The sequence below is a fragment of the Grammomys surdaster genome, unplaced genomic scaffold (genome assembly GCF_004785775.1).
Source record: "Grammomys surdaster isolate TR1022 unplaced genomic scaffold, NIH_TR_1.0 126248, whole genome shotgun sequence".
Lineage (NCBI taxonomy): Eukaryota > Metazoa > Chordata > Mammalia > Rodentia > Muridae > Grammomys > Grammomys surdaster.
Window position 1 is genome coordinate 1862838 of NW_021621048.1, and position 22766 is coordinate 1885603.

The window sequence follows — 22766 nt, forward strand, 5'->3', positions numbered from 1 at the left end:
CCCCCTCCCCCTCCCCTCCCCATCCCTTTACCACTCTCCTTCAAACCTCTGCTGAGCGATTAAAGACTGGAGACCCCCGGCGTCTCGAGTACAGCAGTCGGGGACCAGCCGAGAAACACCCCAAAGGCACTTCCAGAATGTCCCGATTCAGCAACTTTCTTTTCTCCTTCCCTCCCCTTCTCCCCCCCTTCGAGGACAGCAAAGGAAGCTTTTGTTATTTGCTCCTTTTGAAGTTTGCTTCCTTTTTGACGGGCCTCTCTCCTGTTTATAATTTAAGATTCGGGAGCGCGAGGGCACTCCACTCTCTTTCCTAGAAACGTGATTTCTTGGTGTGTCTCTCTTGTAGCCTCAGTTTTCCAGACTTCCTTCCTGCGTGCCCACTCACATCCAAACACAGGTGGATGGAGCTCTTAAACTTTTCCAGGTTCCTGAGGTTTGTCAGATTGGGTTTTGTTTGTTTGTTTTCTGTTTTTAATGGCAGTTTGGAAACGTTGTTGCCGATCTCCCTCTCCCCTCATTTTTCTTTCTTTTTTCTTGCTTTCTTTTTTTCCTCCAGTCTGGTCGGTTGTGTGGCTTGCTCCCACCCCCAACCCGCTCCCTCTGCCCTCCCATTCCCATCCTGGCCCCTTTCATTCAGGTAAAACTGTAAATTTCCCAACGCGCCATTGTTCCTCTGGAGCTCCCAAAGCTCCCTAGAGATCCTGGAATACTTTTTTGGTATTTAAATCCCCGGTAGATAGGACCAATGTAAATTTTGTGACATTCAAACCTTTTCCAGTTCACAAATCAGTCACCCTTGTCACAGTTATTGAAATTCCGCAACTTGCCACAACAAGACGGTGGAAAAAGCGGACGCGGTCTTTGTTGCCGACCAGGCTTTTGATCGCCAGAGAAAATTTACTTACCTTCAGATGAGTGAGCAGAAAAAGAAATAACACTCCCTTTGATTTAGTTAGGAAAATGCAGACATTTGGATTCCGTGCAAACATACAACACTCGCTTGTTTTCGCGATGCGGCCCTCGATTAACCTGTCTTTGCCCAGCGTAAAGTCTATTCAAAAACTGCGCGTAGTTGCTTTTTGTCCTATCCACAAAGAACCATTGACTATATATTAAAATGATTGTTGAAAGGTAGAGGGGTATGGCACGTAAAAGCAGGGGGGAAAATCCCTATAACTCAATCAATTAAACCGGGCGACATTTATACATTTCAAAAAATGCATGTGGATGCGGAGCCAGGGGCGATGGAGGTTGCGTTTCTACTTAGCTCAGTTTTAAGCCCATCAGCTTGGCCCAGGATTTAGCCTTAGCGCCTGCATATTCATTAGGTCTAATTATTTTCTAGTAAGGAAAACACAAAAAGCCAAGAGTCGGAATCCTTCAATTTGCCCTTTGTTTCTAACTTCATTTGGCTTCTTTGCAGCTGAATCAAGGCTCTAAACTCTTTGCCAGACAAAGGGAGCTTCAACTCATCCTTTCACTTGATGTCCGGTTAGAAAACTCAACAGTTCTCCAAGCAAAAGAAAAAGAAAACCTCTCTCTCTCTCTCTCTCTCTCTCTCTCTCTCTCTCTCTCTCTCTCTCTCTCTCTCTCTCTCTCTCTCTCTCTCTTCCAGCTAGCTTTCTAGGGCTAGAGGATTTCTAGGGCTAGAGGAAGGATGATTACCAAGACTCCTAACCTCCTTTCTAGTTTTTGTCTCCTACCAACCAGATTCTGGTTTGGGTAGGATGAACTGAATCCTGGGTATCCTTTACACACACACACACACACACATACACACACACACACACACACACACCCCTTCTGACCCTGAAGTCAAATTGTGGATGGTGATGATATCCATGTATCTGAAGAGACTATGTTGAGCATCTATGTTTGTGGGGCTAGGAAATAGAAATTCTAGAAAAATATATATATATATTCTTCCCCCAGCAACAAGTATGTGTCCACTAGTCCAGCACTTCTCACTTGATCTGAGCGGACTCCTGTAAGGAGTGACAGAAAAAAAAAAGCGAAAGCAGCTGGTGTTGGGAGCTTCTTTCTTTTAACCTATTACATATTTTCTTGAGGAAAAAGATATACCAGGCCATTCAGTTCTTTTTGCTCTTACAAAAGGAACTTGGATTCTAGAATTATGAAAATCGTGTATTCTAGGAGATATTTCCTCTAGAGGCTGCACTGCTCTTTCACTAGGGAGAACAAATATTGAACCCACCTTGACTGCTTTAAAAAAAAAATAGGGAGGGGACCTGAGGGAAGGGTGGCTGTTGGGAGAGGGGAGGGAAAATAATTCTTCAAAAAAGAAAGTCAGGCTTCTCTCCTCCAGTCTGTGGAAAATCCACCGGGGACGTTGACAGAGGGTATTTTTAGGAAACCCATCCAAATATACAAGGTAAGAGTAAATATGAGAGGGGGAAAAAGTTGTGGGTTGTAGAAGTTATCAAGTGGGATTTGCGGCGCTCTCTGCAGGAAACGCGAGCGGCTCCAGTTCAAAGCCACATGCACCAACGTGACATATAAGCCATTAAAATATCATCCTGACGGCTCATTTCTGCTTCATCATACATTCCCTAACTGCTTCCTCGAAAGCTGGAGAAGGAGAAATGAAGGATGACCACCTCGGTGGAACCACAAAAGAGGCGTAGAGGGGTTTCTGGTCCCCCCCTTCTACCCCAAAGTGATGTGCAGAAATGAGGTGATCCGGGCAACAGGTGGAGCAGGGTAAGTGCTTGAAACCAGGGGGGTCAGTTGGGGGAAGGCCTGTACCCCCAGCGGCCTTGTAGCAAATGTTCTTATGGGGGCCATAGACACCCTAGCCCCGCTGGGAGAATAGGCCCAGGCAGACTTTTTTTCTCCATTTCTACCTTCACACACACACACACACACACACACACACACATCGCGGGTACAGGCCCCACCCCACTAATTCTAAAGGGAGTGGGGAGGGGCAGCGTTGAGGATGAGTCCTTTCTTTCCTCTGAGAGGAGTGGGTGCAAGAAAGACAGATGGAGCTCCTACAGGCAACGGCACCAAAACCAGCTTGTTGCCCGCTTGTCTTTGCTCCTCGATTTTTGTAAATTGCCTGGGTGTGCCCACTGTGGGCACCTTTAGGGCAAAACTGACCAAGTTTTGCCCTTCTTGTTCGTGGTGGAAATGAGAGGGTGCTCGCTCGCGAAGGAATCCTTGCAGACAGCCTTTCTGTTTTTCCCTACCGCTAGGATGACGGAGGGGGTTTCGGTTTACCCTCACCAGGGTCAAAGACTCAAGTTAGTGCTGCGGGTAGACACAGTAGAACTTTTCTACTACTAGATACTCACTGAGGACTGAGGATGCTGTCTGTGTCTGCCTTGGGCGGACTGCCTGCCTGGGCTTATCCTGGTCCTGCTTCTGGACTCTAACTCTAGGTTCTGTTCTATTTGCGCCGCGGGCCATGAGTTCGCGACCCGGCTTTCTTTTTCCTGGATGTGAATCGGAATGTGTTTAGATCCCGGGGAGCAGGCCCGAAGCCTGGACCCAAAGGCATATACTGAATTACTGGTGAAAGAAAAGAGAAGGATTTGAGTGGATTTGATTGTGAAAGCGTTACCTGCCTAGTTGAAAGTCTTAAAGTTTGGAGCTGACCAAGAAAGAGATAGAGAGGTCTGAGAAAGGGAGAGAGGGCATGGGACGGCTGTTTCGAGACCCCAATATTCACTAGAGTCTGCAGAAACAACCTTTGGATGGCAAGGCTTGGCAGTGACCTCCAACCTCTGCTTCTGGGGCACCTCTTTTCCCTTCCTGTGTTTTGAGACAGAGATTTAAAGTAAGGCTTACCTGCCTGCCAGGTCAGGTTGTCTTCAGGTGGCCCCACTAGTTTAGGCTTGACTTTCAGTACCCGAAGGTTGCCAGCCTTACAGCCTACAGTTAGGGGAAAACCGATCTCTACCCGCCTCGAGGATAGCAGTAAGAAAAGGGATGTATACAATCCAGGCGCTCAGCTCAATTTCGTGGTGCTTCAGGGCTGGTGCAAGGTAGCCAAGGAGCTGCAAGTGCAGCTGTCGATCGATCTGAGCAAAGACCAGCAGCGGCTTTCATCTTGGTTTGGTAGCTCTGAGCCTGCCAGGGTTTTTCCCCCGGCAAGTATTCACTCCTGGTAGTTAATCAGTGTGGAACTGAAGTCACCAGTTCTAGTTGACCTCTGACCTTAGACAGGCAAATGTGGACTAAGTATGCTTCACAACAGGCAGACTGTGATTCCTTAAGTAAAAATAGTGTCTTTTGCAGTACTGACCATCTCATCTTCTTGTAGCTATCAATCACTGAGTCGCCCTGGCATCCATTCCTATGTTCTCAAGGTACAGGGTAAAGACTAATTCCAATACATCCTGGGGGTGTCCCTTACTAAGCTGGTAGCCACTTGGTATGAAAAGACACCTCAGGAGCAAGAGTTTTAGGAAACTCAAAGAGCTTTTCAGATCTATTACCCCCCAGGGTCCTCAGATTTAGGAGCCAAGGGACAATTCCCAAAATTCACTCTTCATTCTGTTCTTTCAGCAAGACTATGTGATTTCAAATCTAAACCAAAGAGATTGTTGCCCTGTTCCTTTGCACAGGCTGGATCTACTACAGAACTAGCTAAGGTCCCTTTTGTCTGCCTTGATTCAACCTTTGAAACATTTCCTTGTATGCCCAGGGAAGCATTTGTCGCGCACAAAGGACATGCACATAGGGCATGAGGGCACCAGCAATCCAGACCTCCTAGACGTTGGGCTGTGCCAGCATTGTTGGTAGGCAGAAGTTTCTAGGGAAACTTACCCCCTTTTCCTGAGAAGCAAACAAGTAAATTCTATTATTGCCAACCAACCAGGGACTGTGGTGCCAGACATCCTGCCATGAGAACATTCAGAGCAAGGACACCCAGCTTGCTGGCCTTCTGTAAGAATACAAAGTTGGGCCTCCTTTCTTTCTCCGTCTGTGCTAGAAGGAATTTGTTACCTTTATGGAAGGATTTTGTTGTTTGTGTGTTGTTAGAAAGAATTGAAAACAATTTCCTCCGGGAAAAGGTGAGTTTATTCAGGCCTGTGCCTGGAAAAGGAAAAGAAAGGATGAAACCCTGTGGGTAGTTTGGGTCTGAGTTACAGGTGCGGGAAACATAAGAAATTAGAGACCTTGTATGAGAGTGCAGCCCAACTTGGATTTAGCCTGTGGGTCAACAAGTTAAATAGCCACTTGTTCTATGGGCTAGAGTGTCAAGACAGGCAGCCGTTCCATTGACTGAGGTCTTGCTGTGTTTGTCCAGCCTGAGACCTTTTTCAATGACTGTTTGTCCTTCCTCACCAAATTTAGGGTCAACGCTAGGTGGATTGCTGTTTGGCTGCTCCACTGCCTCCACAGTCTTGCCTGACAGATGCAGAGGGCCTCAAAATGCTTTCAAGGATTTATGGTTGCCGAATGCTTGGTAGCTCCAGCCACTGACAAGCAATCTTGAGAGGGAGGCACTATTTCTAAACTTTTCAACTGCAAAAACAGAAAGAGACAACTTGACACCAAATAACAACAACAACAACAACAACAACAACAAAAATGGTACATTTTTAATCTGGTGGATTTAATATTAACTTTGAAAAATGAGCCAGTAACAGCTCTCAAGTGGGTCTGGAGCAGGAAGGGAATGGAGCATGTGGGGCTAAAGGGTTATTCACTACTACTGACAGAGCAGAATTTGAAAATCTGAACATTTCTTCCTGACAACAATATAACTAAACATAATTGCACATCCCCAGAGAATAGAGGGCCCTCCCCACCACACCTCATCAAATGTAAATAAACAACTTGAAGAGATAATGGGGTGTTGTGAAACAAAATTTCAAATTCTGGAAGCCACAGACTTTTGAACATTGAATGAGCTTATCTACCTAAAAGGCAGAAAAAGTGATAAAAATTCTAGCTGGGAAATTAGAATTATTCAGTGGTTTTATTGCCAGTGCCATCTCTGTTCTCATGTTTCCAAATCTGAAAACAATCAAAGAAAAAAGCCAAAAGATTGTTTTCAGACTAACATCTTTCTTTCATACACTCAGGCCATGGATTCTTGCCACAGAAGCATGTATGGTATTGTTTTACTCAGGCCTTTTCTTCTCAAGCAGGCTCAAACTCAGAAAATGAAATACAAGACTTCCCTGGTGGTGAGGAAGCGATTACGACTGTACAGAAACACTCTGAAAGAATCAAGTGAGTAATTAAAAAAATCTTATTATCAATAGAGATTTGCTGAGGATCAGGCACTGTTCTCTCTCTCTCTCTCTCTCTCTCTCTCTCTCTCTCTCTCTCTCTCTCTCTGTGTGTGTGTGTGTGTGTGTGTGTGTGTATGCATAAAGCATATTTGATTGTTTCTCTTTTGCTTATACTGGGATGTGAGTTTGAGCACATCTCTAAGTTCAAATGAAACTTAGAATAACACCTTGGTGTTTGATGCATTTGCACACAAATCAATGACACAACATCCCACCAGCAGTCCGAGGATTCAATGCCTACTCATCTGGACGTTCTAGAATTAATATTTGAGTACTGGATCATTGAAACAACCACCCTTGACCTTCTGCAATTCCACTGTCACATTATTCTATGACATATTCATCTTGAATTCATTTCCAGACAATTTGATTGGGATGAGGTTTGACATGTATTGGCTTCCATGAAAGAAGCATACTTTGATCTTGGTGATGGGGTTTACATGATATGCATCAGCTTTACCAGGGGCACCGGCCTTCTGCAATGTGGCAGTGACTATGTTCCCACAATGTGGTGTCTGAACCAAGAGTGACTGACAGCCACTCTGTCAGAAATACCTTCATTGTGGGGAATTTAATTTCATATTCCATTTAGAATAAGCACAGGATTTAAGGTTGGCTCCCCCCCTTACAGTCATCTGTTTTTTTCTCACTTCAACTATAAAGTCCATGTTTTTTTCTAAACGTGGCCTCTTATTGGTATGCAAGACAAGCTTCTTAACAAAAGTTAAGTAAGTTAGGAGATGAATCTCTTCTACTATTTGAGATGACTTTACGGCAGAAGTCAAAGGAGAAATGTGATTATTATATAAATTCAGTTGTTTTGATCTCTTAATGCTACCTTGGCAGTTCTTTTATCAACTTCTTCTAATCTTTTGTTAAAAAACATTTTGCAGAATCATTGCTTGGGAAGCAAATTGCATCTAAGTATATTTTTCCATACTCTCAGTTCCATTAATGATGATTAAAGCTAAAATTTCCATAACTAGGGTAAATTTTCTCTTCTAAAAAAATCCTGACAGACCTCATCTCCTTTGCATAATTTGGGATTGGACATATGGCAGGCTTCTGGGGCTTAAATGATTTCTTTTTATAAGACCCGAGATACCTCCCACTGCAGGAATCCTGAAATCAGTGAGTAACCTCTTCAGAGATACACACCTTATTTTGAGTGGTACCATGGTCAGAAATGTAAAAAGGGAACTGAAGAAGTGGCTGCAGATCTAGAAGCAGATGACAGAGGCTGCTTGGCCTGGCTCTGAGCCATGGTCCCTCAGCTGAATAGGTAATCGTGATTTAGCATTGTTTCAAAAAATCAAAATGGAAAAATAGCCCAGCTATTGATGCCTTATGTTTCTCCTTCCTCCTTTCCAAAAAGAGAGGTCAGACAGCTCAGCGCCTGACGCAAGAAGCTCTGACAGAAGATAAAGCCACCAGTTGTTCTATTCCTAGAAAATAAACTAGAAACTATTCATTTTTGCCATTGGTGGTAGTGGTTATTGTGAGCAAAAATGCTCAAGTCATGATTCTAGGAATTAATTTTCAGAGAGTCTAGAGATTGAAGGATGTTACAGGACTGCTGATAGAATCTGTTCCACATAGCCATTATGAAAGCTTTAGTGCCCTCCTCTTTTGCATTTACCAAAAACACCTCATGGTTACAGGCTACTACTTTTCTTTACAAAGGAAACAAAGTGGAAGCTCCTGAAAACAAACTGACTCCAGTAAAGATTAGCATATCCAGCCAATGGACAGTTTCTGAAACTGGGGATCTCTGTTTCCTGAGACATCAAAAAAAAAAAATCCTAAAATACACTTCTAGGACATTGGTGCTCGAGTCCTTGTCATTTCTGATCAGCTTAAGACTACTTGGAGTTTATTTTAGAAATTTACCTTGAAGGTCTTTACATAATTGCTGAAAGTTTTATGTCAGTAAATATAAACGGATACAAAAAATATTTTTTTCCTCTATCTCTGTCACTGGGGAACTGGACCTTAAAAGAATGTCTGGTCCCATTGTTATGTTTAGCCAACCGAGGTATGGACCATATGGCTCCAAGAACCTTGCAAGTATCGGGCAGCCTCTGTGACCTGCAGGTCAACTGACCCCTAGCTACTCAAGAAATGTCTACCCAGGATGGGTCCAGATGTTTTTAGTGCTTCAAGAGAAGGCTGCATCTGGGAAGGAGCTCCATGGGGCCAGGCTACTGTCAGTGATTTTGGCTGAATCAGATGTGTTTGCCCTTTTGTTGCTGGCACAGAAAGTCATACACATGTTCATACCTTTTCAAGGGCAAGATAGTCAGACAGTATACTAACAAGATGTGTGTATAAAACCTCTCTCTTCCTCTCTCTTCTCCCTCTCTCTCTTTTAACCTTTGGGTACACAGGTCAGTGCATACAATTCAGGAGGTCTATGAACTTAGATTTTTTTTTAAATCCTTCCTTTACAACCCGTTAATGGAAAGTTAGCATTTTCTTCTCCTGTGAAAATGAGAAGCAAACATTTTCAGCATGCTCACCCAGCTTCTAAATGGTTCTGAAAATAGCTGAAAACATTTTTTTTAAAAAAAAACCCTGTTCAGTCTGTATTGTTATTCAAAGCTTTTAATGGGGATTGGGTCACAGTATGTGTATTAAGAATCCACATTGGTTCAAATCAAATAATTAACCAGAGCTAAAAATGGATCCTGAATTTGACACATCCTGAACAATTAATGGTATACCATCTAGGTTTAGGTGAGAGAAAAGAAATTTTAATTCCTGGGCTATGTTATGGCACAAGTGCACCTGCTCTCATGTTTACTACCTCATTTCTGAGGTTTCACTGAGAGAAATAGCTGGGTGAGAGGGACATACTTTTATTTTCTGTTATCATCCTGTATGTTGTGTTTCAAGCCCTTTGGAGGCTCAGCTCAAACTCACCTGAAAACATGCTTTATTTTTCTCAGAGATCAGACTTAAAAATTCACTGAAATTTGATAACTGTCTAGAGATAAGGGGGCAGAGGAGAGAAGCCAATCGACCAGGTAGAAGTACCTCTCATTAAAGGGCTAACTATGGAAAATAAATGAAACTTTCAGAGGAAGAAATAAATTCTCAGAGTATAGATTTTAAAATGTCAGAAAAGGTCTTGGCTTAGGAAACAGAAGTCAAATGTCTCTCCTTGTCCTTAATGTGTGTGTGTGTGTGTGTGTGTGTGTGATGCATGTGTGCTCACAGAATCTGTTTGTAATTGCCCAAGTCTTTCCTAATGCAGAGCAAAGAGATACAGACTATTCAAAGCTAGAGAAATTATTGTGGAAGTTAATCCCTTGCTAAATCCCTTGCCCCAAGGAGGGATGAATGACGAATGTACCAAGCTTTAGAAAATAAGTCAATTATTAAAAAAATTTAAAGCCTCGTTTAAGGGGCAGGAATATAGCTCCCTCAGTGGAGTCCTGGGCTCTTTCTTCAGTACTACATTCACTCATATGTGATGGTGAATATCTATGAACCCAGTACTTGGAGAGTGGCAGTAGGAGAAGCAGAAATTCAAAATAATTCAAGTTCTAAACCATCCTGGGCTACATGAGACCTTGTCTCAAAAAACAAAATAAAAGAAAACAAATGAAACAAAAAAATAAAAAATAATCCCTTTATTTACTAATCATGGAATCCTCATGGAGATGTCAGCTCAATCAATTCTAAGTTAGTGTTCCACATAACTTGTTCAAACTTCTCTCTCCTCCTAAAGGATTATGTTTTTGTTGTGGTTTCTTCTCAATCTTTAGACCTCTCTTTAAAAACCCAAAGGTTTCTGGGTCTTCTTGACATATTCTGTGTTAAGCAGAGGATCCCAGAACTTCCTTTGGCATTTTTGTGCAAGGCTAGAGTCAGGGGGCTGGGCTCAGGGAGCAGTTGATCCTAGTGAGGCAGACAAGGGGCAGTCATTCCTGAGCCAGAATTGAAATCTTCAATTGGTCTTCCTCAGTCAGCTATAATGGTAGTTTTAGACTGAAGGCCATGGATGCATCCAACTGTCCCATCCACTCTGGAGAGTAAGGACTAAGGTGAAAGCTTCTGCAACAAGTGGTCACAGCCTGGAAGTTATCACAGTAGCTATTGGTGGAACCTTCATCTGCTACCACTGCACAGAGTTCAGAACCCCCAGACTAGTTCCCTGGCCCATGGACTGGAAGGCAAGGGTTCCTTCTAATTGTGTATTTGTGTGCCTTGAGCCATTTATTTATTTAGCCAGAATACCCTCGGGTAGATAAATATGATGGAAAGAGACCTTTCAGGGAAACCTGAAGTGGGTGTGAAACGAGAGCTCTTCCTCTTCATGACCTCCCTCATCTCATTCTCTCTAGTCAGGCTGGGACTCTACTTTTAGAGAGTCACCAATCACCAAGAGGCGGGAGAGGCAAGGCTAATTGGCAGAGAGGAGAGGAGAGGAGAAAGGTGGGTGAATAAAGGAGCAGAAACAGGACCAAGGAGTGGCAGACATACAGTGTAGGCTTAGGGGAAATGAGAGCAAAGGAGAGAAAGACAAGAGGGGAAAAGAAATTACAAGAAAGAAAGAATAAAATTGGGTCCTAGGTTCGCTACCCTAGGAGTTTCTCTGCTCCAGGCAGTCTGCAGGCTATTTTTCTGCCTTGTTTGGACCCTGTCCTTTGTGCTCAGAGACAAACTTTCCAAATACCTTAAGGCACCTGAATGCTCAACTGTGCTTAGGGCTCTGCTCTAACCCTGCTGGCTTACTTCTAGGAGCATGGTGGCAAAGCGCAGCATTCTGGAAGGAGGAGGGTGGTGGGGGAGTTACAGGAAAGAAAAGAATCCTTGCCTGGGTCAGAGCGCATGAGCAATAGAAGCGTGAAATGCTATTGGAATTGGGGGAGGGAGCGAAAGAGGGAAGAAAAGGAAGGAAGGAGGAAGAGGAAGAGGGACAGGAGAGGGAAGGAAGGAGAGAGAAAGAGAGACAGAGACAGAGAGATATAGAGAGAGACACAGAGAGAGACATAGAGAGAGACACACAGAGAGAGATCTTGTCATCACTGACGTCGGACCAGACCACCGGCCAATTGGCGACACAGGCGATTGTTCTCACGGTGGCCCGGGGCCACGGCCCCGAATCTATTCATTTCCTTAAGCGTTCTGCTGCCGCCTCTGTAGTGCCTGGGGTTTCACACGGACATTAAAGACGTAGAAAACAGATTGGGGGAGGGGCAAACCCCAAACTTAAAACAAACAAACAAACAAATCTCCGCCACTTTGCATAACCTCCCCCCTCCCTCCTTTTTTGTCTTTTTCGGTTGTCCTTTCTTTTCACTGCCACTCTGCATTGGTGGCTGCCAGACCGAGGTGCAGCAGGCGGTCCTTTCCAAGCCCAGTGGGACACTGAAATTAATATACACACGTCTAGGACGCTTTAAAATCACTACCACTTCCAACTTCATCACCTCCGAAATGACCCCTCCTATCATCTCCATCTTTGGGCCGGGAGCACCCCTTGGTGTTGGTGGACAAAGTAATCTTAAGATACGGGTCTTAAACCTCTGCAGCAGAGGCCGTGCCCCAGGCACCCACAGACTCAGCCCTGCTGCCTTTCCCACCTACCCCATTATCCCTACCCCTTTCCAGCTCATGGCACGGCAGGGGACTCGCCAGAACTGCAGCCCAGCCGGACGAAGGCGGAGGCTTTTTGACTTTGCTTGGTCTGCCAGGTTCACTGCTGGCACCGATCGGCTCAAGATCCCAGTACCGACTGCCAGAAACCTAGATGCGGCTGGGCAGAGTTTGTCCCCGGCGTCCGGGGAAAGTGCGAAGCCCACGCCACCGCTTCTCATGCACGTTATTTGTCTCTACAACAGGTAGCAGCTGTGGACACCATGGGCCCCAGCTCGCCGCTGCTTCGAACCCCTCGGTGTTTCCGGGCCTTCATGAGCAGCCTCCTCAGGCCTCCCACAGCCGTCCTTTGAACGGACTCCTGCGTCTGGGGATCCCTGGAGACATGTATGCGAGGTCGGAACCTTTTGCACCAGGGCCTATGGCCCGCAGCGACACTCTGGCAACAGCCACAGCCCTGCATGGTTATGGCGGCATGAACCTGACCATGAACCTCACCGCACCCCATGGCCCTGGAGCCTTTTTCCGCTATATGCGCCAGCCCATCAAACAGGAGCTCATCTGCAAATGGCTGGGGGATGACAGCCCGATATCCCCACGCCCCTGCTCCAAAACTTTCAGCACCATGCACGAGCTGGTCACACATGTCACCGTGGAGCACGTCGGTGGCCCAGAGCAGGCTAACCACATTTGCTTCTGGGAGGAGTGTCCGCGACAGGGCAAGCCCTTCAAAGCCAAATACAAACTTGTAAATCACATCCGCGTGCACACGGGCGAGAAGCCCTTCCCTTGTCCTTTCCCAGGGTGTGGGAAGGTCTTTGCTAGATCAGAAAATCTCAAAATACACAAACGAACACATACAGGTCAGTACTCAGTGCTGTCTGTCTCCTGCGACCCATGGGACACAGACTCTTGGGTCTGAATTTCCTTAAGTTCCAACTGAGGGGAGGAGGGAGGTATTTTGGTATTCTTTCCATGAGCCAGATTTATAAAACGGTAATTAACAGCTCCTGTTCCTAGACTCACCGTTTTCCGGAGGCTGTCTGGGCAGAGTGGCTCCAGAGTTCCGGGGTCCCTGTTAGTAAACTGGTGCTCCTAGCTTAGAGCTTTGATTTTATTTAGGATGTGGAGATTGAACCCTAGGCTATATACCCAATCCCAGGAGTTTGGTTTTAAGACATTTTTTAAGCAGCATGGCTTTCCCCCAATGTCTTAAAGGAAATGGGAACAATTGTCTCTCATTTACAGATCACTATTGGAAACTCTTACTCCTTTCAGCCTCACCATCACCTGGACTAAGGGATCATCTGACCCTTAATACCTTCTTTAGTATTTATGAGCCTTGGGGCCTACTTTTGACTTGTTTTTGTATTGCTAGCTCCACAGAAGGGACGTTTTTTGGTAACCTTCATTCTTATTTTAGTAGAGACCCAACGGGACCCACTGCCTTAAATGTCATTTACCGAGCTGTTAAGTGAAATAGGGACATGTGTCAACCACATCTGTTAGCTCTAGTTAACAGAAAGAACAGGAGCGTAGCGAAGGAGCCTGGGAGTTGAACTCTTCTGGCCAGAAGCATCTAATTAATACAATTGCAAGAAGAAAGTTTTCACACTTTCAGAACAGCCTGTGAAGTTACATTAATTAGTTTAGCAGCCACCGTTTGACTCTCCTTACTCCCACCCCCCCACCTCCTTCGCTTGAAGTTTAAGAAGTCAGCGTCTTCTCCCCTCCCCCATCTTGGAGGCGGGAAAAGGAAAGAATGATGCAGAGACCAGAATTCCATCTTGGTACTCTAGTTCTGCCGGCTGTATCTTTTCTTTCTACAATTCTTGTTAGAACAGCAACCTTCTTCAGAATCTAAGTCCCTGATAGTTGCAGTACCTGGTAAGAAGCTTGCTAAATCTTGCCACAAACTGCCTTCTCCATTAGGTTTAGTGGTAGAACACTGGTGTAGGCTGAGGCAAGACCAAAGTCCAGTTTGGATCTTGTTCTTTATCCCCCTAGCATGTCAGTAAACATCCTGTACGGTTTTCTAAAGTACGTTCTGAGATCCCCTCCCTCATCCATTTGTTCCTCCCCCCCCCCCCGAATTATATCCCCAGGGACAGAGGAATAAGTATGATCATGATTCCAGCCCTCAGACTTGCTGCTCCAGAGGCTGGCTGCCAGCACCTGGAAGGTGGATGTGCAATCCGGGGCTGGAGAGAGAACTCATCTTTAATGACAGGGATTTTGAAGCAAACAAACTTATACTGCTCTTTGCCGGCCCACTGTTTGAAGTCTGTGAAGCAGAAAATGGTTAAATTCTTAGCGTAATCGACCTACATCAGAGAGGCAAAACTGTGCCTGGCTGGCTCTCAGGTTTGCTTGGACTCAAGGCAGAATTCTGCGCGTTCTTTTCGGTCTCTGTCCTAATTCATTACAGCTTGGGTTTAAAAAAATGAAAGAAAGAAAGAAAAAGGAAAAAAGAAAAAAAAAACCAAAATCATAGAGCCTCCCCTGTTCCGATATCTCCCTCAAATCTCCTAAGTAATGGGAAGAAAAGGAGGAGGCAAAGCAGCAACAAAATGTTTCTCAAATGGCAATAGAACTCTCTACAAATTATTCATGAAGACAGTTTTCGATTCAACAGGAAAATAATTGCCTTTTCAAATATTAATGGCGTTTCATTTCCTCGAGTCGCGGAAGCGGCGATCAGGAGCAGATTTCTTAGCTGAGATTCTCTCGAATGTGACTCCCAGGCCTGGCTCTGGAGGCAGCGGGTGAAGAAGGTTTCACTCTGCGGCTGTGACAGAGACCAGGGAACAATGGTAGGGCGGCGAGGGAGCGCGCGCCTTGGCCAACCTCCCAAACTGGCGCGCCTCCCAGAACCCCCGGGCCGGGGCTCTCCCCACCTTTCCCCTCAGTCAGTCTGCCCTCGTGGGGGGTGGGGGGTGCAGGCCGGCTCCCCGGCCTCTCTGGGGCGGAGTCATGGCGAAAACAGACCCAGCCACAAGTGCCAGAAAATGGCGCTGGCCTAGAGGCCGAGTAGGCCGGCGAACTTGGCGCCCGCGCGGACCGAGACCCTGCTCCCTCTGAAGCCGGGGCCGAGGACCAGGACCCGGGCTAGGGCCCCAAGCGGGGTCCGGAAGCTCGCGGCCTAGGCCGTCAGCCTGGCCTCAGGTCATTCCGCGGGAGACAGGCCGGGCCCCGCGTCTCAGGGTCCACCCGCCCACCCAGGGCGTCTCTCAGGGACTTGGGGGAGGGGACGGGTGAGGGGCGGCGGGGCGGCGGGGGTGGGAGGGTCGTGGAGAGCGGAGCCCATGGAGCCTCTTGCGTCTGGGCAACGCTGGGGCCGGCCTGCACCTGGCCTCCCAGGGGCCTGCTCATTCCCCGGTACTGAAGAGTCTCGGTACTTGCTCTTTTCTTCCCCGTTTCTCGTCTGGAGCGAAATACTTGTCTAGTTTACGCGACGAGATATTGGAATGGGATTTGTGGCAGCAGAATCCCCCCTCCCACCCCGGTGAGGGAATTCTATCCTCAAATTCTAACCTCAAACTCTATCCCCCACCCTCAAAATACCTTATTTTGTAGGCTGCAATTGATTTTTTTTTTTGCAAGTTGTTTTATGAAGAAAAAGGGAAAGGGAAGAGAGAGAAAAGTTTAGGGTTTGCAAACGTTGGTGAAATCAAAGGAGAGAAATCTAGGGACAAATAGGGACACTGATTTGCTCATTATAAATCTCCAATTTTTCGTAAGACCGTGCCTTGTCCTGTGAAAATGGCAGCGGGCAACATCTTCCAGAAGACCCTAGTGTACCAGCTCTACTCCAGCAAGGGTGAGCGCTATCAGTGGGCAGGGTGGGAGAGACGGGTTCACTTGATTTTTTGCCCAAGCCAAAAGCAAGTTACATACAAGCCTCTATTTAAACCCGAGCGCCAATGCCGCGGCGGAATGGAGACTTTGTTGATTTTATCAGGGAGTCTTTCCTGTAAACCCCGGGAGAAGCAATCGCAAAGCCAACAGTAGAGCATCTTGCTGTTGAGTATTATGCCCGAGAAGTTTTAGCACTCCGAACCACCCTCAGAACCTACAGTGGCTAAGATCACAGAAACGTCTCCCTTTCCTTTTCGAAAAAACCTTAGCTGAGCCAGAGACTCTGGAGTTCTGGCTTCTGGGAGGGTGTGTGTCGGGGGTTGGGGGGTCCTTTCCTCTTCCATACAGCAGCAAATTCAGGCAGCAAGGAAATCCTGGAACGAGCCTTCGCTCAACCACTATTCCCAGCTTTGTGTGCGTTCTGCCCTTCCTGCACTTCTACCTAGACCTGCGGTATACCCTGTGGACCTGGCCTGCCCGTAGCAGGCGCTCACCCGAAGCTTGCCGCACTCAGGGCCTCGATTTCAACAGACTTAAGATTCCCTCCTGGCCTGAGCCGATTTTCATCTATCAGCCTGTGGGCTTCTCTGGCCTGCGAGGTGAAACAGGCGCGCAGGGAATTAATTGTCTGGGGAGGATCATAGAGCTGGAATTGCCTGTTTGGACTGAGAGGGTCCCTCTACACTCGTCAAGGTCTCCGCGATACTGCTGGATCCGTATAATAAAATATTAAACTCCGCGAACACTATATCAAGGAATTTCGGGTAGACTAGGCGAGATTTGAAGAATGTTGCAGTATGTTTGCCTTCAGTGGGTGAAGTGGAAAGGAGAGGGGGCTCTATTTCCCGGAAAATAGCCTTTGGGGTGAATCGTTGCTCAGAATGCTTCTCACACTGCGTGTACGCATGTATATCCGCCGCTCATCCTTTCAAATCCTTCCATTGTTTGGCACTTGAACAAAAACTACTTTAGAAAACACTTTGGACCAGGATGGAGTATGTGTCCGGCGGATTGCTGGGCAAGGCTCACTAGCGCAGAGACAGATGGCTTGGGCAGTAACTTCAAGTCCAGCAAATGTGAGCTTCTCAATCAACTCGGTGGGTAAAGGTGCTTGCTTCTGTCTCCACATAGATAAAAGTTGGAGGAAAACAACGTGCCTGGATAAGGATTCTCAAGAATGGAAATGACTATGATGGAGTCATTGTCGCTCCTCCTCCGACGCCCTACCCCCATTCCTAGGCCCAGAACGGCGAGGAGGAGGGGTGGCACTCTGTAGGACTGGGCTTCATCTCCTCACAGGGTGGGGGAAGGGTGTCAGACCTAAAGCACAGGGGAAAGTAATTTCTGAAAAATCTTTGTGGGTCTTTTGCTGAAAACAAAAGAGCAATGGCGGGGCGGGGGGTGGGGGGTTGAGGTGAGACAATCCTGAGATTGGGACGCTGTCCATATTTTACTAACATCTCTGTGTTACCTCCCTCAGGCGAGAAACCTTTCAGATGTGAGTTCGAGGGCTGTGAGCGGCGTTTCGCCAACAGCAGCGACCGCAAGAAGCATTCGCACGTGCACACGAGCGACAAGCCTTATATGTGCAAGGTGCGCGGGTGTGACAAGTGCTACACGCACCCCAGCTCTCTGCGAAAGCACATGAAAGTTCATGGTCGCTCGCCGCCACCCAGCTCTGGCTACGACTCAGCTATAACGTCTGGTCTCACGTCGTCCTCGTTAGAAAGCAGCCGTGAGCCCTCAGTGGCTTGCTCTGCGGCGGTGGTTGTGCGTGGCACAGACGTGAGCGAATGGTACGTGTGTTCGGGCGCCTGGACCAGTGGTGGCTGACTCTGCAGCGCCCCCACCCCATCCTATAACCGCCACCTCTGGGCCCAGCTGCAGCCACCGCCGCTTCCAGTATCAAGGCTGCTTCCCAGAGAGCTGCTCTGGTTTATGCCGAGTTTAGGTCCGGTCACTGAGGCTTCAGTAGGCAAGGAATGAAGGGAAGGAGAGGAGAAGGGCAGACAAGCAGATAGACCACCATTAAAAGTTATTGAATATGCTAGTACTAGATCATTATATGAAAACATAAATGTGGTCATTCTATAGTCACGTCCTGTACATATTTTGCTTATGAAACCAATATCAAGGATAAAGAGACAGAAAAAAAAAACAAGAAACTTATTAGAGTTTATTCACAACCTTGCCAATTGCAGGTGGCAAAAGTAAAGCCATACATTTTCCCAGTAGGTGTGGAAGGGTGGAAAAGATTTTCCTTGAGGCCTGGGCTAGGGCCTTCTCAGACCCCAGTCACAGAATCCTTTTCCTTTTCTCCCCCTCGTCCATCAATCCTGACCAAGGAGTTCAGAGCCCAGGAGGTGGCAGACAGAATTCCACAACCATTTTCTCACAACCCATTTATCTTTTCCTTTCCCGCCATACACCTCTCCAGCTCCTTAGCTGATCTTGAACAACAGTAACAGCAAAATAAGCACATAACAACAACAAAGAAACACAGAAGTCCTGCATTTTCCAACCACCTCTATAAGAGAGATAAGTAAAGGGGTCTTCTTCCCTTCTCCTGGGATGTTACATACCTCCAACCCCAATGCCTGTCAGAGCACATAGATAAGTCTGTTCTGTCAGACCTCAAACTCAATTGATGTTTTATACTTGCAGTGGGGAGTGAATAAGAAACAATAGGAAGTACAGACAAAGGAGGCTAGAAGGCTTTCAAGAATTCTGAGTTGTGAAGCTTCCAGGATTCCTTTTCCCACCCCCATCTGCTTAGGCACTGCTATAGAATCTCATAGGTGCTTGGTCAGGGGACGAAGAGCTGGCTGATGTCATCATTGAATCAAGCTCTTCACAGTCTAGGATGTAACTTAGAGAACAACATCGGTGCTCTAACAGCTTTTGTCAGATGTGACACAATGTTAGCCTTACTTAAAAAGTTTATGGGCATCTGATAAATAAAATACAGTAACAAGTATTATACAGGCAAACATCCAGTGAGTCTAAAGAATTGAAAGTATATGATGCATTGGCTATGATGTGGGGGGGTAAATATTAGTGGAGACGGAGAGCAAAGTCTCTGTAGTTGTTGTGAAGGGAGAGAAATACTGGGGCTTGCTCCTCGTCTGCCACCCTCTGTAGGGAAGGAGGAGCTGCTTCACAATCCTGTCTGAGGTTTAAAGAAACAAAAACACCAAAAGAAAAAGAATGGTAGCAAAAAAAGAAAAGAGTATTGTCAGACTTGTCCAGTTCTCCAAAAATCTGAAATAAATATGTAAGGGAAGGGAAATGTTTTTGTCTGAAAGGAAGAACCTAGGAACTCAATTTTACAACCTAGGCCCGATGCTGGGGTAGTGTAACTCTGTGGTGGAGTCCTGCCTACTTCCCATGAAGCTCTCTGATTATCCCCAGTGTCACAAAGAAAAAAAAAAAAAGGACACATTGGATACAATAAAAGCTGGACCAACAACTCTTAGTATGAGAACTCCAGTGCATTGTTTTCGATTCTTCCTTTCCCAGAATCCAATGGAAAAGTCTCACTCCTGTCCCACAGACTCAACAACTTCTATCCAATAAAGTAACCAACCATTTTGGCCAGAATGGGGTTGTTTTCCTTACCACTAATAAAACCCAGTATCTTTCAAATGCATCTCCAGTGAACATGCTGTTGAGTTACCACCTGGCCCAGAGTCAACCTAGTTTATATGGACAGTTGGAAAGCAAAGAACTTGTACTCATGGACAAGCACTAACCTTGCTGCCATGCCACATAGAACCTTTGAGGGACTTGATACCTCTGCTGATATCTTAAAACTGTCCCTTCTCATTCAGGACTCCTTTCTCTTCTGTTTCTAAACACCTAGATTTGCCTTCCTTTCCAGTCCAACATAACGAAGTGAAATAAAAATGTTTGGCCAGTCACTAATCGCCTTTAATTTTTCATTTGCTTGTTACAGATGTTGCTTGCAAGGTAATCTTGCCCTGCGCAGCTGAGCGCCCGCATCTTGCGCCTGCGACATCAAAGAGCTCTCTCACAAAGCAGTGTTTCTTCGCCACGGTGCATCTTCATGGTAAGTTAGGATTTCTATGGCAATGGGCAAGTCTCACTGAAATCCTGAAAGGCCGAGCCTGGAGCCCGTCCAGGCTTTTCATTAAGGACATAATATTTACGTCTAACAGGCCTTTTTTCTTGTGTATACAAGTATATATTTTTGTTTGACGCGGACTAAATCATTTTCATTTAATTTCCGGTAAACAAAACCCACGCGAATGGGCACTTGTTCCCGATCATAATAAAAATGGATAATAATGCGAGGGAAGAAAAGAGCCGCTTGAATCGCCGCTCAGCTCTCTTTGTTTCTGCTTTCTGCGGTGATCAGAGGGCGTATTTGGGTTTGATGGCGAGTTTCTAAAGGCGAGGAAATGGTTTGTAAGAGGGAAAAGAAAAGGAGAAAGGTCCAATCAAGCTCGGGTTGTTCAAAGAGTCGCGTTTTGGGGTTGAAAGTGTGAGTTTGACGGTGCATCAGCATGCCGCGTTAGGCTCGCCATGGAAATACGCGCGGGGAGCGGCCGCTTCAAAGGCGGCACACTTCACTGCGGACACTCTATTAAGATACATTTGCGCTGACCTTTGCTTTCACGCCATTTAATACTGTCACTGTGCTCTCCAGTATATACTTCCTCCCAGGACCTGTCTTGCCAGTGTTTAGGGGTTCACCATGCACCCTGATGTAGCGGGCTTTGGTACTCGGGATTCTTTCAAGAAGGGAGGAGGAGCCGGACTCCGAACATCTTGACAGCGCCCATAGGCTCCAGAGTCAGAGTAAATGACTAGGGAATTCTGAGAAGCTTACCAAAGGAGCATCCCCAGCCCAGTTGTGTGCAACAGAGTCAAATGAGGACTTATAAGACAAAGGTGGCCGACTTGGGGGAAGTATGGGAACTGTTAACTACACCTCAGGGACAGTTAGTTTCCCTGTGTTCCCCAGAGGTGCCATACTGCTTCCTAACCCTAGAAGCCTCTCAACCCCGTAAGCTTTTCCTCTGATATGTCACTGTGTGGTATCCTTAGGTCTGGGCTGGCTTTGGGTACAAACTGAAAGGCCCAAGGCCAAGGGGATGGGGAAGATGGCAGCAAAGTTAGAAGTCCATGTTCCCTTAATTGTCTTGTTGTTTATTTTATCCAAGTACCCTAGTGAATAGGGGAAAAATAAACACGGTGGAAAAAAATCAAACAGTAGAGTCTTCTTTAGTGCCAGTCCTTGTGGTTGAATAAAAAGGATGGTCTGCCTTCTATTGAGCTGAGAAATCTTTGAAGTGGGAGTTATTATCTGAGACATTCCTGCTTGTCGTCCTAACAACGCTGGTGAAATGTAAAAGGTTCTTTGTCAGCGATTTGTTCTCCTCTCTGTCAAACTCACTTTGCCCCATTGGTTCCAAACCATTGCTAAAGAGATAAAATCAAATTTCTTTAAAAAGAAGAAGAAGAAAAGAAAAGTAAAAGAAAGACTTCTACACTCCACTAGTAGATAACTTTAGGAATAAGTTTTGCTAAGGGGGATTCCCCTTAAAAATCCAAAACAAACAAACAAGCAAAAAAAAAAAACCAAAAAACAAAACCATTGTGTAGTTTCAGTCCTAGTGATGTGTGTAGATGTTGGAAGGCCCTTTGCACCAAAAGTGGTACATTAGGTAATGCAAGAAGGATAGAGGCAGAGGCCAAGTGTCCCACATTGATGTCCTGAATGCTCTGTGACAGACAATGCTTTCTGTCCTGGCCTGCATTCAATCCACCCAAGTTTACTAACCGGATGAATTTTGCAGGAGATTCCTCTGGCTCCAAATATTCCTGCTAGGGATACTTGGAACTTAAGCCTGAAAACAGGTAATGTTAAGTTTTCCCCCCTTCCAAGAAACTTTTGGTATAAATAGCTCCTCTGTGTTTCCTCACCACTAACAGCAATCAACCCGCTGTTTTTGTCATTAACCTAAAGGATGGTAGCATAAGAGAGAGAAACATTTTAATATTTTCCCTTTTTTTTTCTAATCAACGTGGAGTTCAAAAGGTTTGGTTTACAAGATAGTGACCAAATAAAACTACTAATAATAATTGCATGCATATGCCACCCCCTTCCCTATGTGCAGTTCTTCATTTTATAGTGTGCCTAGAAAGGAAACTTTGCCCCTGGTCAGGTTTTCTCAACCTCCTATTGTAGGTTTAAAGATGATTAAATTAGATAAAGATGTGCCCATCACCCTACCCCCTGTGTTTACTAAATGACTTGTGAAGAACTATCCCCAAGTTGTAACCCATGTACTTGGTTAGAGTTACTGCAAAATGTTTCTTATATTGATGTTGTTTGTTTACCTGACTCTGCATATGTCTGTTTGTATTGCTAATTTATGGGAAAATGTAATGATTGCAATGAAAGTGAATTATACAGTCAGGCAAATCTCTTATAGTCATAACTGACATACACACAAGTCTGAGTCAACTCTTAACTCTCTACACTGTGACTAAAATCTTTTCCCGTAACAGCAGTTAAATTATGAACTAATTTGAAGAGGAAAAAGTTGTTGTGTATATTTGACAGTGGTTGTTGAGTAAAGTTCAAAGCTGAGGCATAATCTCCTTGAAAACATGTACCTGTAAGTTAAATAAAATAAGTTTTATCCCTCCAAAAGACTTTGTGGATGTGTAGTTTCTTTTTGCTGTGTTATTTGGAAATAAAGGATTTGATGTTTTCTCCTTGGAATTTCAGTGTCCACTTATTACTTCATAACCTTAGAAAAGATTTGGGACTCTCCTACAGCCTGTAGCTCTTCCTCTTCCTTATCTTTCTTCATGGTTTGGCAGGATTTTCTTTGGAGCCTAGCCACTTGAGATAGCAAAATAAGGGACCTGACAAAACAATGATCAGAGCAGAAATCTCCCTGGCCACAATCTAACATCAATGACATCAATGGCAGCAAACGATTTATATTTCAGAAGAGAACAGATAAATGGATAATCATTGGCCTATCTGATAAGCAT

The 22766-nt window shown here is 45.6% G+C and overlaps 1 protein-coding gene across 1 annotated transcript; it reads left to right on the top strand.

Annotated features, from left to right (window-relative positions):
* The first annotated feature begins 2467 nt into the window (after window positions 1-2467).
* On the top strand, window positions 2468-22485 carry Zic4 (Zic family member 4). The gene is made up of 5 exons (XM_028758982.1): window positions 2468-2721; window positions 6126-6210; window positions 12122-12739; window positions 17215-17530; window positions 19690-22485. Coding segments are annotated over exons 2-5 (1005 nt in total). The 5' UTR covers window positions 2468-2721; window positions 6126-6140; the 3' UTR covers window positions 19691-22485.
* The last annotated feature ends 281 nt before the right edge of the window (window positions 22486-22766 follow it).